General features: G+C 53.8%; 5 protein-coding genes across 5 annotated transcripts; 2 read left to right on the forward strand and 3 right to left on the reverse strand.

The window, feature by feature from the left end:
* Nucleotides 1-1,478: 1,478 nt before the first annotated feature.
* HER10_EVM0001945 (FAD binding domain-containing protein) lies at nucleotides 1,479-3,299 on the reverse strand (the record flags this gene model as incomplete). The annotated part of the gene is made up of 1 exon (XM_035471677.1): nucleotides 1,479-3,299. The coding sequence occupies exon 1, from the start codon at nucleotides 3,249-3,251 to the stop codon at nucleotides 1,479-1,481; it is 1,773 nt and encodes a 590-aa protein (XP_035325700.1). The 5' UTR covers nucleotides 3,252-3,299.
* Nucleotides 3,300-6,004: 2,705 nt separating this feature from the next.
* HER10_EVM0007088 (uncharacterized protein) lies at nucleotides 6,005-9,409 on the forward strand. Its single transcript, XM_035476654.1, has 3 exons — nucleotides 6,005-7,186; nucleotides 7,234-7,369; nucleotides 7,431-9,409. Exons 1-3 carry the CDS (start codon nucleotides 6,601-6,603, stop codon nucleotides 8,413-8,415), a joined length of 1,707 nt encoding a protein of 568 aa, XP_035325732.1. The 5' UTR covers nucleotides 6,005-6,600; the 3' UTR covers nucleotides 8,416-9,409.
* An 807-nt stretch (nucleotides 9,410-10,216) lies between these two features.
* Nucleotides 10,217-11,313, reverse strand: HER10_EVM0004341 (uncharacterized protein; the record flags this gene model as incomplete). Its single annotated transcript, XM_035473990.1, has 2 exons — nucleotides 10,217-11,026; nucleotides 11,107-11,313. The coding sequence occupies 2 exons, from the start codon at nucleotides 11,311-11,313 to the stop codon at nucleotides 10,217-10,219; spliced, it is 1,017 nt and encodes a 338-aa protein (XP_035325720.1).
* Nucleotides 11,314-12,782: 1,469 nt separating this feature from the next.
* Nucleotides 12,783-13,508, forward strand: HER10_EVM0013304 (TPR domain-containing protein; the record flags this gene model as incomplete). Its single annotated transcript, XM_035482666.1, has 1 exon — nucleotides 12,783-13,508. The coding sequence occupies one exon, from the start codon at nucleotides 12,783-12,785 to the stop codon at nucleotides 13,506-13,508; it is 726 nt and encodes a 241-aa protein (XP_035325766.1).
* Nucleotides 13,509-13,530: 22 nt separating this feature from the next.
* On the reverse strand, nucleotides 13,531-14,067 carry HER10_EVM0004022 (uncharacterized protein; the record flags this gene model as incomplete). Its single annotated transcript, XM_035473682.1, has 1 exon — nucleotides 13,531-14,067. One exon carries the CDS (start codon nucleotides 14,065-14,067, stop codon nucleotides 13,531-13,533), a length of 537 nt encoding a protein of 178 aa, XP_035325719.1.
* Between the last annotated feature and the right edge of the window lie 470 nt (nucleotides 14,068-14,537).

Raw genomic sequence — 14,537 nt, forward strand, 5'->3', positions numbered from 1 at the left:
TGCATCACGGCCATGCATAGCCAGCGTCGACAGGTCGGGGTCGGCAATCACGGGCGAGTGGTGCCTATCATGAGTTTCCGCACGCAGCAGCGCCCCACGCTCAAGGCGCTGGCCTTCGGGGAGGTTATGTATGCTTATGCCGAACGGACCGTCAAGCAACCATGAACCCCGATACCACCGCTGACGTCCGCAGAGGTCTTGAGCCCGCCTTCGAAGCACTCGTTGTGCGTTCATCGCGTTTGCTTGTCGAGCTTGTCAAACGATGCGGGTGGCAGGGGTTAAATGCTTACAAACAGACTAGTGAGCTGGCGTCTACGTCCCAGGGGAATTCAGTCGCAGAGGGTGACACACTGGTCATCAGCATCCGTATTTCTTTCATGCTGGGATCCACCGACTAACTCATGGGACAGGCCTGGCGTCGGAGCTTCTGGCACAGAAATACTGCCTGCCTCATTTCGGGCGATCACAAAAGCCCTCTGGCCATGTACGAGAGGAGAGTAGTCGACGAGATGGCGGCGAGAATGGCTACAATCCCTAGCGGTCATCGGAGCAGCGAGTCCAGTGCGGCGGTCCCTCTTCGATGCGGAACTGTGGTGGAGGCTATCGGGCAACGCATGGCTTACAAGGCAGCACTGCATTCTGGTAATGTAATTCCGGAAATTCTCGACCTCTTCGAGAAATATTGTATCCAGGAAGACGCTAGTTGGCACGTTGAGCATGACAATAACAGCTAGGCACGAATCTAGACGGTAGAGGAGAGGACGTTTACCAATTTCATGCCTCTATTGCTGGAACTGGTAAGAGGACCATTGAGGAAGACTACATCACAGTTCCCATCGCCAGTGGCGAGGCCTTGAAGAATTTCTCACGCGTTTGCCTGCCTATGGCCATGAGTTGTGGGCACAGGAAACCCGCCTCGGAAGGCGAAGCTTAGACGTCGGTGGATGAGAAGGTCAGAGCTACGAATAAGGGGTATCTATACGTTGGCAGCTGATCTATCCCTGATGAACATCTGGCTGTGACCAAGATTTGAGGCGATAGGAAGACAACAGGAGATGTACTTTTACAGGTGTGGTTCATCAAGTTTTAGTGAACGCTTGTAATGCCCAGATGCCGATTCGGAAGTAACCTCGATATTTCGCAAACGGATCTAAGCAATAACTTAGGCACCGTGTGCCGAAGAACCCGGCATTCTGTCCATGACTTCGCGACATGGGTATTTGTGCCGCCTTGCCTGAGACTTGCTTGCAATGTACTAGCGGTCCAGACCCATGCATACAGGATATCAAGTATTTCCGTATTTGGAGCAATCTAACACAGCGGATGACTGATGCGAGGCAGGTGATGGCTCTTTTTGGTCACTTCGGGTACGAGTATGAAAACGTGGCAATCAAGAGTAAATCTTTCAACTTGGGAAACTGGTATCTTTTGATACGGGTTGTTAGAATCTAGCCGACCAACCAGCACACTGCGATACACTATGCATCTATATCGCTATCTTCCTGACCGGGCAAGGGAAAGCCTCGCTCGCCCCTGGACTTCCGCCTGTCGGACATATGAAGTACCGCAAGATGAGCGAATGTCATAGCTGGGCCGAGAGTAACCCCGGCTCCCAATGACGCAGCACCCATGACCGACGCCGATGAGTTGCCGGCCGCGTATAAACCGTCAATAGCATTGCCACGTGTATCTACCACGCGCCCATATTCGTCCGTCAGCAGGCCGCCCTTGGTGCCCGCGTCCCCCGGAAACACCTGTATGGCATAATATGGAGGTTGATCGAGAGTTCCCATATTTGGTCGCTTTGCGCTTCTATCCCCAATGAAGAGGTGGTACTTGCTGCGACCTTTGCCGAATTGCCCGTCGACCCCGCCGTCGCACGCCTGATTCCACGTCTCAACCGTACCCAAGAGACCTTTGACTTCGACGCCGATTTGAGCTGCAAGACCGGCCAAGTCGTCTGCCCTGAAGATGTAGCCGCGAGCTAGGCCGTCAACCGGCTCGACCCTGGGGCCAAGCGACCCCAGAGTGTACCGACTCCGGTAGTTCCCATCAAGTATCAGCCAGGCATTGTTGTCATTGCCCCGAGACCGATAATAGAGCGCACGGCCAACGTCGCCGTACGGGTCGGCCTCGGAGAAGATCCTTGACCCTTGCCGGTCGACAACAATGCAGTGGGGCTTGCACAGCTCAAATAAAGCGGTCGTGAGCCTCCCGCTTCCAGGATCAATAATTGTGGGAATCCACCACGCTTCGCCCATGAGCGACGTGGCCGCGCCGACCTCGCACGCTGCTTCCAGAGCATCTCCCGTGTCACCTTCAGGTTGTGTCAGCGTCCACTCGGTTCCGATGAGGGGCAGGTGTTCCCGCCGCAGATCTTCACGTCGAGAGAAACCACCGGCTGCCAGGAGGAACCCGTATGGTGCATAGACCTTGAACACCCCGGAATCTTTCGACTCTACAACGGCACCATAGACGGCTCCTCCTTCGACGAGTAGGTCTTTAAACTTGGTGTTCACCTCAATCTGGATGGCGGTACCCCCCTTGCGAAGGCAGATGTCTAAGAGCTGTGCGACGAGTGAACTGCCCATGTAGGTCGGCCTGGTCATGGTTTTGCCCCGGAAAAACGCCTGCAGCTTCATCCAACAAACCGTGAGAAAGTCGATGGCGGACGCGTAAGGCTTGGTCAGAGTGACGAAGTCGTGAAAGTAAGCCACCGGTGCGGAGTGTGCAGGCTGACGCAGGCGATCAGCCCAGCGTCCCAACGTTCCGGCGTCGAAGGGACAGGGGTCTAGCGTCCGCCCGCCTGCGTCCAAGGCACCTAGAATCTCTGGGCGGTAGTCGGGGATTGGAGAATGTCTCCACCGGAGGCCTAGACCGCGGAAGAAATTAACCATCGCGGGTCCGCCTGCCAGGAAGGCGTCGATCCGCGCGGCGGTGGATTCCGGCCCGGGGCCTCCGCTAAGCGCAAGCGAATCTTGCAGATATTGACGCGCAGCGTCGCGGGAGTCGTTGAAGCCGGCTGCTTCGGAGACCGAATTTTGAGGAATCCATATGGTGCCTCCAGAATACGCTGTTGTGCCTCCAATCTTGTTACTTTGCTCTATGACCAATGTGCGGAGGCCAAGTTGCTTGGCTGTCGCAGCGGCTGCCAGGGCAGCGGCGCCGCTGCCCACCACAAGAATATCGATTGTGTGGTTGGATGTCGATTCCATAACTCGTGATGCTGAATTAGTTCCCTGTCGCCTCATGCGAAGGTGAAAAATATCACAAAATAGAAAGAAAGAGAAACGATGAAGGCCGGGATCGAGGATCAAGTATGATTTGCAGCGATGGGGTGAGTACTGGTGTCTGGTTTGGGGTCAAGGTCTGGAGGATCTGGATGCTCAAGTCATGTACTCATCGCTACATAGGCGCGCTACGTAGGCAAGATTGCTCGCACGGGACACGCATCTCTCGGAACCAATAGTTGAGTTCTGCATATCCTCCCAGTCAAATCCGAACCAGTGAGTACCGACCTGGGCCGGGCGGGCGACATCGCAAAGTTGCGATAGTCTTCTCGAATCTCATCAAAATGATGATTAAGCATACAGTAGAATGCATTCGTGCTGCAACATAAACCCAACTCTCCACAGCCTCTGTAATGTTGAGCTGGCACTGACGAATATCGGAAACGTACACATAAGAGCCAGAATCAGCGGGGCAAGAATAATGGCACTGACTCTAATCAGAGGGTTAACCGCTTTGATCAGGTATTGGATGCAGCTGAACATCATATCCGGCCATTGAGACACCGCAGGATCTTTTCCCACGTGTCGTATTGAGCATCGTCCGCTCGTCCGCGAACTACGTTGAAAGCCTCTTTAGAAATGGCGAGTCAAATAGAACATCGGCGCCGAATGGTGGGTCAGTGGGATTTCTTGCAACTGGCCCTCGCCGCCTCTGCGCAAAAGCCGACCTGCAGCCATGGGCTTTAATTCAACAGAGGCTACAGTACCCGTCAGGTCTGGCAAAATGACAGGTGATCTGTCCCGGCTCGTGTGCAAGGGTCGTGTGTTGGTGAACAGTACTAGCATAGCCGTCTCGGGCTCCGCCGCCCGTCCCCAGAAGAGGGAGACCACGCCGATTGTGGACGAAGTCGCCGTCAAGGCAAGCGAAAGTGAGAGCCAGAAGTTGCTGTCGGGCGCGCTGTCGTAGGGAAAGACAACGCCGCGGACCCACCACTGGCCTGGAGGGGGCCGAGCGAAGAGATGTAAGGTGTACATATCTAACAAAAGGCATCAGACAACGTCGATTTTTCGAACAGGTGTCGAGTCATTTCTGGCGTGCGAAGCAGGGTTACTCGGGGGCCAACACCACGACAGAAGCCTACTCGCTCAATCTTGACGGTGCGTCCGGCCAGATCAGGAATGGCTGCGCATAAAGATCACAAGAGACCCCCACAATGCACGGCAGCACGGGGCAAGTGGCTGGCCCAAACGCCATGAGGCTACTGACGGCAGCATGTCCGGTTCTTGCAGGGCCCATAGCGCTGTGGCGCGCGGCGCCCGCGTTGGGAGGCAGGGTTTAGCAGCCCCGCGTAGGAGTACGCGGCGGCACAAACGGGACTACAAGCGTCGCACTACTACACGCCACGGGGACTTGAATGCGACCGCCCAAGATCGCCCATGGTGTTTGTTCATCGTTATTGCCCAGGCAAAGCTGGCAGTCGGACACCTTGTTTCCGAAGGGACCCGACCCTCCACAGCCTGCTAACCTCCGCGAGTCTGCGTGGGAAACGGCAACTCTTTTCGGATTGGCATCGCTCTTGCGCGAGCGCGCTGACAATCTTTGCTGGGTATCGGTACGTCCACCATCAAATCTTCCGTATTCAGACACGTTGTCGAAAACCTGCTGAGTCTACAAGTAGCGTAAGGCAGCTTGGGGTGTGGCACGAACGACATGCACAGCACCCAACGGCGGACACGAGGCTGGCTTGAACACTGGACCCCTCACTCAGGTAGCTGCACTGCGGTGGGCAACGCAGCAAGGCGGCGCTCCGGACACTGCCACGTTTGCTGGAAAAAAACGTTCCATTCGCGGTGCCGAAGGCGAGGTCGAGGTCTGGTGTGGGCGGTGCTCCATTAGCGCCAGAGAGAACAGGCAGAGATACTTTTGGTCTGCTTCGGTCGACGTATGTACTGTCCTGCGGACTCTGCGTATGTACTTTCAGCAGCAAGGGTCTATCGGGACGTCGCTAATCAACCCCAGGACCAGACAGCGGTCTTCGAGGCTTGCAGCTCGGAGCCTCTCGTGTGAGCCGACCGGGACCCAATATGCCCCTGGGGGTGAGCAGATCGGTTTCGTATGTGCTGTATACATAGCGTATGAGTGCTATAGTATGCTGCGAGTGTGAACCAATGAGCCGGGGGGGGGGCTTGACGCCGCCAAGCAGGACTGATAACTGCGGAACCACATGGACCATGGTCGACTCAGATGGGATGACCCACACCGTGCTGACCAGCCGCCTTTGCAGGCGTACTGGCCACGACGGGGAACAGGCTTAGCCGCATCCGGCCTCCAGGTACCCCTCCGTGCCCCGTGCACATCTCACTTGGTGACACACCAACACTCTCTGCGAGGCAGGCCGCTAGGCTGAGTGAGAAACCCGTTGCCTGACGGCACGGTACACTGGGCGCCGTTTCCAGCGCCTCGGCATGGTGCGCTCTGCCACCGTATGTATTGGCCGATCAGGGTCGACAAGGATCTGGCGCGATAGTCTGGCATTTGACGGCGGAAAGTCCGTAGAATCTGGTCCGAGCCCGAATCGTGTCGACAGTTGCGGATCGAGACTGCTTTATCAGATGCGGTCTGTAGCCGCGTTCTCCCAGTCGTTGCGCTACACGACCAAGCATCCGCCATCGCCACCATGTTGTATCGAAGAGGCGACGGTAGTGGATTTGACAGCCGCGTTCCTGAGTCACGTAGGTTTCCAGGACCCCCCTCCTCGTGTAGGTCTACAAGGATTCGCTGCCCCGATGCAACAGAACTACGGCCCCGCCTTCTTCACCGCCTTCTTGGTAGGTGTTGCCGGCCACGTCTCTCTTTCTGAAGTCTCCAGAAATGGAAACAGATTCTCAAGTACACATATGTCCCGCTCGAATCGTCAATCCGACACAGCATGCGGTTGACCTGGAGACGGCAACCCGTCGTGAACCATCGCCTCCTTCTGTGCGGGCAGCAGTATCGCTCAGTGGTACATCCGGCGACTGGAGGTGTACTGCGTCGGTGGAATGCCTCGCGCGGGTATTGGCTAACCCAAAGCGCGTATCACCCTGCAGGTAGAGGACTAGGTGGGCACCTCAGTGCCTGTGGACACAGGGGAAAACATGCATGCATGGTTCATTACGCCCCGGCTAAGTACTTACTGCACAAAAGTAAGTAGTGCCCCGCCCTTGAAATGTGTTTGAGCAACCCTGTTGTCGACTACTGCACAACAGTGCCGAAGCAGATGCATATATAGCCTCATCCAGCGCCCAGATGGAAAATCTTTGACGTGGCGGTCTTGCCTGATGATCCTATCTACCATATCCTTTGCCCACCTCACTTTCTGCAGTCGGCATGTCGTCCAAGGCTTCGATTTATGAGAAATACAAACGCGCGGAGAGAGAGGCCTTTGGTGAGTTATTCAGGGGTCAGCCCTACACTAGTTGGCCAGTCAAAACTTTCTACGCTCATCTACCACCGTTCCTGAAGCAGTCGGTAGCGACCGCTGTAATCAAAAATCTTCGAACGTCACTCAAATTACGCGGGAGAATTGCCAAATTCTATGCAGCAGCTTCGAAAACGCAAACGTACATCCGTCACGAGTACTTCAAGCGATGTCTAGATCACTTAATCGACGCCGTGTCCCATTTGCCGCCACCGCCGACGAAGACGAAATCTGGACACAATCGATACGGTGTACTGCGAACACAAGGACTCATGGGTGACGATGAACCCCAGGGCGATGAGTCCCTCGAAGCGACCAAGTGTATGACCCAAAGACGGGAAGAGCAGACGCCGACGACCGAATTCGATGATACATCTCTCGAGGATATGGATCGCCTCATGTTTCAAGACGTCGTGCAAACTTTCATTCTTCGGGCCGGCGAGAACTGGCAAAATGCTATTAAAGGAAAATCCCGACTGTCCACGGCGTCGATCAGTAAGTGAAGCCCTTCGCCACGGAGGGCACTTGACTAACATGAACAGTATCCGACGTGCACGCGACAGAGCTGCAGGCCATTCTCAACGCAGCGGAGTTGCTTGACCCTTCGTGGTTTAAGTCACAGGACCAATATTCCTGGGACTTGGAAGATCACAAGATCAACGGGAAATGCTTGATCAGGTGAGTCAGCCGTGGGCAAATTACCTCAATCTAGCGTCGACTTTTACCTAACCGCCTTCAGATCTTGCCGCGCGTCAGGCTTGCCGTCTTCGTACTTGCCTGTCGCGATTTACCAGTTGATGACGTCGCAGAAAAGAGCGGATAAACTTCGTTGTCTTGTCTGGAAAAATATAATTCATGCCTCTTCCAATGCAGCAACTGAGACAAAGGTCAATCGGTTGCGGGGGTTTGTGAAGCAGGAGCTTGAAGAAACCCTGGATTTGTGCCAGCGACATCGTGGTCTCCTTGAAGAAGACTCGCACGTCATCATCGAGACTACCTCGACGCTTCGCGTGTGGGCTCAGTCGGCGGACATCTTATCGATTGGCAAGATTGCACAGCTTGCGGAAGGCTACTCGGTCGTCGTCTATCGAGCGGTACTGGAGCTGCCGTCGATCACAATGTTTGCATACTTGTGTGAATATGTCCGAATCGAAAAGTTCGGTAAGCACAAGCCAACGCTGCCTGAGCCGTTGGAGTCCTGGTTCAACGACCAACGGATTAGCGAACTGCTATGGTGGAACAAACGACCGCATAACTTGAAAGACTGGAAGACAGCGGTGGACGACTGGGTACTGCCAAGTTTCAAGGGCATCGCTATAGCAAAACGAAGGCATAAGTTACCTCTGTTTCAACGTATCTCCGAGAACAACTACAGCTGCAGTATCATCACCGATCGGGAGCAGCGGCGGCCCTTGTCAGAAGTCCTTGAAGAAGAGCTAAATACTCCGAACACAGATAGTATCCGGACTTGCGTTCTCGATACTGTCCGTGCATCGCTGGGCAGCATCGACTCGAAGTCGAAAGATGCCGATGGAATGTGTGCATTACGACTGTACCAAGAATGTCGAGAAGGCAAAGACCCGCAGTCGATAATGGATGCGTTCATCAAACGATGGGAAGCCGGACACTTGGCGGACAATGGCAAGGATGCGGCTGGAGGACGCTTTGCAGACACGGTCGGTCTTGCACAAGAAATCTCGCAAGGCGTTGCAAAAGAGATGTGACAGTCTACGGGCCGCAGCAAGTAATGGAAGGCGGAGCTAACTTTGGCTGTCCATGTGGGGCAGGCCTCCATTCCTTGATGGCATCATTACTGTAGTATGACTACCACAGCAGCACACCTACCTCGCTGAATTCAGAGCATTTTCAACCTCCTTATGCGACCATCGCTGAAGAGGGAACCATGTAAGGCATTGCATCAGGCAACAGAGGAAGATGCAAACCAGCTGTCTTCGTATCGGCACTTTACAGTTGTATTTGGAAACCCTGCGCGATGGGCAAGATTGGTCCTTACCTCTGTGGGCCATCTAACACATGGTCCCAAGTCGGCTTCCTGGATCTACTGATGTTCCTGTGCCTATCACCACAAAAATGAGGGTGTTTTGAAAATCTTGGGCCAACATCTTGTCAGTCGTCAGTGTGTGAAGCAGGTTCTGGCTTAAGAACCGATCGGATCATTTCAACAGTGTTGAACAGCACCCGCCCGTGTGCCTTCACTGACCGCAAGAGACACATCTTCTTGATCAGCAACGGCCACTCGCCCATAGAATCAAAGCGTGCAGGGAAGATGCTGTCGGAATACGTCGTCGGCGGCAACAGAGCTTCGCGAAAGACCGGGTTAAGTCAGGAATTGTGTTATTAGTACAGCGGGTGCGAGCAAGAGCGATCGATTATGGGGACGAAACATACTTCATTCGCTAGATTGATAGGGCACTCCGATCAAGGCCGACGCCCACGTCTGAAATGGTAATTCCGGGGAATCGATTTCCAATGCATAGGAGTTACGATGTCACTCCCGCAGCAATGAGTTCTTTCTGGTCTCGAAAGTCAGCAGTCGTTATGGAGGCAGCCGTATGGAGGTGTCAGATAAGCCTATCCCTATATGGAGATGTCATGCATAAGGATTGCATGTCCAGGGTATGCATATAATACCTATATCTCCGAACGTTCCGATGTCGGATTCCAGCAAGAATTCGCCGACCTTGTTTTCTTTTATCATCACCACTATCATCACTCTGAGTTGATTATTCCATGTATACGATAACTCTATGAGTGTTGGGTTAACATAATGCATGATCGATTGATTGATTTACTATCTAACACCGGTTCCGCTGGAGCATTGGGCGTCCACACTGACTAATCTCGGCCTATCTGCACTACATACAACTTTGCACAGAATCCAGATAGTACGAGAAAGGTAGAATGTCGAATAGAAATGGTCTGTGCACTGCCGTTACGCCAAGCACCTGGCAGCGGAAGGTAATAGCGGTACGTAGCTGCTGATTCATAAGCCGGTCACTGATCACTGATTGGCTCAAGTGGTTGACTCGGAGGGGCTCAGAGTACGCCCGACTGGGGTGGTAGTTTCTTAATGGATACTAGCTGGATAGGGCTAGCTGTCGTGCGCACTCAGTTGACGATAGGTGCACGTATCACCGCCTGCCTATTTAAGCGCAGGCAGGTACGCTCCTTCCTTCCAGTTAGGCCGAAAAGTAGGGAAAGAGCTGCACTCGGTCATATGGTACGCACACCCCGCCATGTACGTTGGACCGTGGCCGGATTCGAATCGACTGCATATGGAATTTGAGCAAAGACCAGGCCTGCTAGGTGCACATAGTGCCACTACACAACACGGTATTGATGGGGTTAAAGCCAAGGCAAAAATTGCAAAGAGTCATGCTATGAGTCTCAGTGGACTGAGAATCGCATAACTACTTTACGTAAATAGCGGCCCACGTTCTAATCTCTGCATGACGCCGTTGCGCCAGAATCTCCTTAAATAGTTTTGACACCTCGCCTTATCTATCAGACATGTTCCGTGTTCAGTTCCCCTCCATATCTTGCAAGCCGGATCCGCTGAGAAACCCGACAAAAGAACCGGTGGATCTTGAGTGAACTCCTGTCAGGTCGATAGGCACGTGCGGCAGCAATTGTTCGCGCCTGTGGAATTTTCGGCTGATGGCTTAAGGCTGCCCCTTCGACTGCCGCCGTACCCTCCTTCAGCGTTTCGCCCGATGTCTCCACCTCCGACCTTTCCTGACCAGGATTGGTATCGCTGGACTGTCCTTCCGGTGTACCCAGCTCACTGTCACCAGCTGACACAAACGTAGACGCACAAGCTTCCATCTCGAAGATGTCGCGCAAGTCAATCTCAGGCAGCCCGGAAAAGGACCCTTCTTGAGCCGCACCGGTCGCACTCGCTGTGTCAGCGTCGCTCATGGAAAAATCCCCCATCATGCCCTCGCCATCTTGGTTGAGTGGTGCTAAATCCGTCCGTTGTTCATGTTCTACTGGGTTGCTGGGGGGTTCGCCCACATCAGCCTCGTCTTGCTGGACGCCCGACACGGTGCCGCCAAAAACAGCGGCGCCGCCGTCATCGGCTTCGACTTCGTGTGGGGCATCCGCTTCCCCACTTGTGACTTCCTCCGCCGTCGTGTCTTCGTCTCCCACGCCATCGGGCGTTCCCCGCACGCTACTTCCGACCACCTCCACTTCGATTGCGTCGCCGATCTCCACCGAACTTTGACCAGGTTCGGACGTTGATCTCTTCCGTCGACGGCGTGTGACCCGCCGTCGGCGTCCGATACCGTGCATCCCCTTGAATAGTTCCGCCAGCTGATGCGGATGCACGTCAGTTCAAGCCGTTCATGCAAACGGCAGAAGGCTTCTGTGCCAAGACCTACAAAACGATTCACGTCGGGAATGCTTTGGCCGTCCGGGACGTGGACAGCTCCATCTAATTGACCGTAAGTCGGATTGAAATGGACGACGGCCGAGAAAACGTGGGCTCCCTCGCCTAGCTGCACGGCCTTTCGTTTCGCGCTTGCCCCGCATTTCCGGACCTTCTCTTTGGCCTTTTTGCCGTGTGTGAAGACGATCTTGTCCGACGACACGGGGGCCATGGTGTTGCGAGTTGAGTGATCTACAATCCGAATGTGATCCGATGCAGTATATTGCCCGAGAATAGCTATTGGGATGGGATTCTGTTGCCCTCAAGTACGGCGATATGGAATAGAGGCCATTACCGGCTTTGTGTTGAGCTTCGGAGTCAGCCAAATTGATATCCTGTGGTTCGTAGACCGCAGCTTTTTGCTGATCTTCGACCAGCGTCTACTCTTCTTCATACAATTCGAGCAGCTACATAGCAATGTATCTTGCTTGGCCCTGTGAAGCGACTAGCCATTTTTTGATTATTCGACTCTAATTAGCCGGCTCATATGTGGACTTCAGTCGAGAAAACATTCAAGAGACACAATGGGTTCTTGCAAATTACATTAGCAACTGCAAGATCTAAAACCTGCTGCCGAGCAGAGGAATATTCTGGACGTTTAAGAGGTGCTTGGACCGATGAAGATAACGGTCTAATGCTTCGACTCCGCCTGATAAGGCGCGGTGGCCAGATCATACCGCATCGAAAAAGGTCAAACGCTGGTAAGCCCGCAACTGCACTATGCAGTCGCATCCGACCCTGGAATTCGGTCATGGTCGACAAAGAAACTGCCATCGCAGTTGATTTCTGATCTTTGTGCCGATCTTCTCCGGCAGAGTCATAAGCGGCCACACGCAAACTTCAAAAATGCCATGTTTGATGATGTCCAGGTGGTTTGGTGGGGATGGTAAAATAGCTGTACCTGGACTCGTCCCACGCATGGAGCCAAAATGGGCTTTCGGGTGTTCAAACTTGATGGCCGATTGATTTCAGATGCATATGGATGTTTGCATAGTGGCCTAGAAGCGACGTGGCATAATATGGAATCTCTGCACAGCGTCTCATTACTGATTTGCCCCTGGCATCAGCACTTCACCTTCATAACTAGCATACATACAGCTATGTGCAAAAAGCACGTCCTGTTGGATTAAACTCTTTTAATTCTCTGAGCGCACGGACGCCTTTTGTTAGTGCGAATTCTGACGGTCTCGCACATAGTACTGGCAAGGGATCTCAATTGATTACTCCAGAAATGGCTTACGCCAGGAACGGATGAACACCGTGGCCTCTCCGTTGAGTCATGACTACCAAATTTGACCAAAATGATCTTTCAACTTGCCGCCAACAAATCCAGAAAGGTCAGCAGGCTCAGCAACGGGCTTTGCCATCATGGCGCCTTATCTTGCTCGTTCTTCGCGTGATCTTCTTCGAAACGTTGTCTACAGTAAATTGCTAGGTGAGACGACCGCCACTGATGACAGCATAGCCGATTTAGTGGGATGTCATCCACGGACGGTACGCCGAATTCGCTCGAAACTGCGCACCTTTGGAACCACAGAGACCTCGACAAATACTCCCGGCCGCCCCGAGTCGATCACGCCTCCTATGTTGAGCGCCTTGCATGGCAACCTCGCTGTTGACCCATGTCTGACCCTGAATCAGATGGCTGCCTTTCTTCGAAAATACTACGAAGCCGACGTGTCGCGCTTCAGCATTAGCAGGGCCTTGAGGAGGGATAAATGGTCCCAGAAAGCCACACAGAATGTCGCCCAAGAGCGTAACCTAGACCTGCGAGACGAATACATGCACCAGATCTCGCAGTACCGATCCGACCAGTTGGTGTTTGTGGACGAATCTGGCATAGACAAGAGCATCGGTATACGCCGTCGAGGCTGGGCTCCTCGAGGGAAGCGACCACGTCAAATCAAGCGATTTCACCGCGGTCGGAGGTACCAGATCCTACCGGCGTATACTCAAGATGGGGTGATACACTTCCGGGTGTATGAGGGATCGACGGATGCGAAAGTCTTCGAGAGTTTTATCGAGATACTCTTACTACACTGTGGTCGCTGGCCCGAGCCGCGGTCTGTTTTGATTATGGACAATGCCCCCTTCCATCACTCGGACCGCATACGGGAGATGTGCACGGCAGCGGGAGTGGTGCTGCTTTACTCAGCACCCTATTCGCCAGACATCATTCCCATTGAGCACTACTTCGGCGAGTTGAAGAACTTCATCCGACAGGTCTGGAACGAACATCAAGGATTCATTCGGGCTGATTTCCAATCGTTTCTGGAGGAATGTGTGACGATCGTCGGCCAGCGGAAGAAGAGTGCTAGAGGCCATTTCCATAACTGTTCGATCTCCATTGACGAGCCGCTAGACTAAAGCAACCAAACAAATTGTAATATCACGCAACTACGATGCCGTGTTCCTGATCAAGATAGACCTCAATATCCCGCACCCATCGGCGAGCCACACCTTCCAGCACGCCCTGCTCAATGAAAAACTGAGCATCGTTGTCCTCATGAACAAGCTCGAGATCCAGCCCTCTCTCGATCGTCAGGTTGTATGCAAGCTGGAAGTATCGTTTCTGGTTAAGGCTTCTTACTTTGGAGCAATGCCATTTGCAGTATGCCTCTACAGCGTCGTCCCTCAGCCCATCCACGCAGAGGGGAAGTGGACGGGCAGGCGGGCCGACTGGGCTGCCGAGATCCGGTGACATTCTGTCCGACGCTGCCACATAGTCTGGAATATGGTTATGGATGATCACGGGGACATGGCCAGCAGAGTCCGATCCCGAGTCCTGCCGCTTGCGCTTGCGACCCTGTTGTTCCTGGGCATATAGTTGCGCCCGGATCTCCTCCGGGACATCGTCATGGGTATCCAGGTTATGGCCTTGCTGTACCCACCGGACAAGACCGGTAGCCTGTTGCTCGGCATCCATCCGTGCACTCCGCTCCGTGAGGCCAATCGCGGTAGCGCCTCGTCCAGCGGGCCGGCCCGTGGAGAGACTCTCCACGTAGTCTAGTTGCACATAAACCTTCAACCGCTTGCCAGCGCGGAGAAGCTGGCTCCATCCTTGTAGTTGCCTCTCCACAACCGGCCAATCAATTTGTTGCCCTTGGAAATGCTTTGTGATCTTGTCTTCGGATCGATCGTTGGGAACCGACATGACAATTGTCGTCGCGCTGGTCTCGTAGGTTTTCTTCTTCGAAGCAACAATCCCGTCGACCTTAGACGAGAGCACCTCTTTCCAAAAGTCGCTCGGGGCTATAGCAAGGTTCTGTTCGGTTTGTTCCACCGCCTTTCTACTGTTCAGGGTCAATTTCCATTGCATTGTATAAAGCAACCAACGCGGGGGCTGTTCATCGTATGACTGGTCTGAGGCCCATCTGTGGTAGTCCAGGAATGGCA

Source organism: Colletotrichum scovillei (assembly GCF_011075155.1).
Source record: "Colletotrichum scovillei strain TJNH1 chromosome Unknown Contig00015, whole genome shotgun sequence".
NCBI classification, from domain to species: Eukaryota; Fungi; Ascomycota; class Sordariomycetes; order Glomerellales; family Glomerellaceae; genus Colletotrichum; species Colletotrichum scovillei.

Coding starts and splice junctions, on each gene's coding strand:
- HER10_EVM0007088 (XM_035476654.1), top strand. CDS start 6,601: ATGTCGTCCAAGGCTTCGATTTATGAGAAATACAAACGCGCGGAGAGA. Junction 7,187..7,233: donor ACTGTCCACGGCGTCGATCA/GTAAGTGAAGCC, acceptor TAACATGAACAG/TATCCGACGTGCACGCGACA. Junction 7,370..7,430: donor AACGGGAAATGCTTGATCAG/GTGAGTCAGCCG, acceptor AACCGCCTTCAG/ATCTTGCCGCGCGTCAGGCT.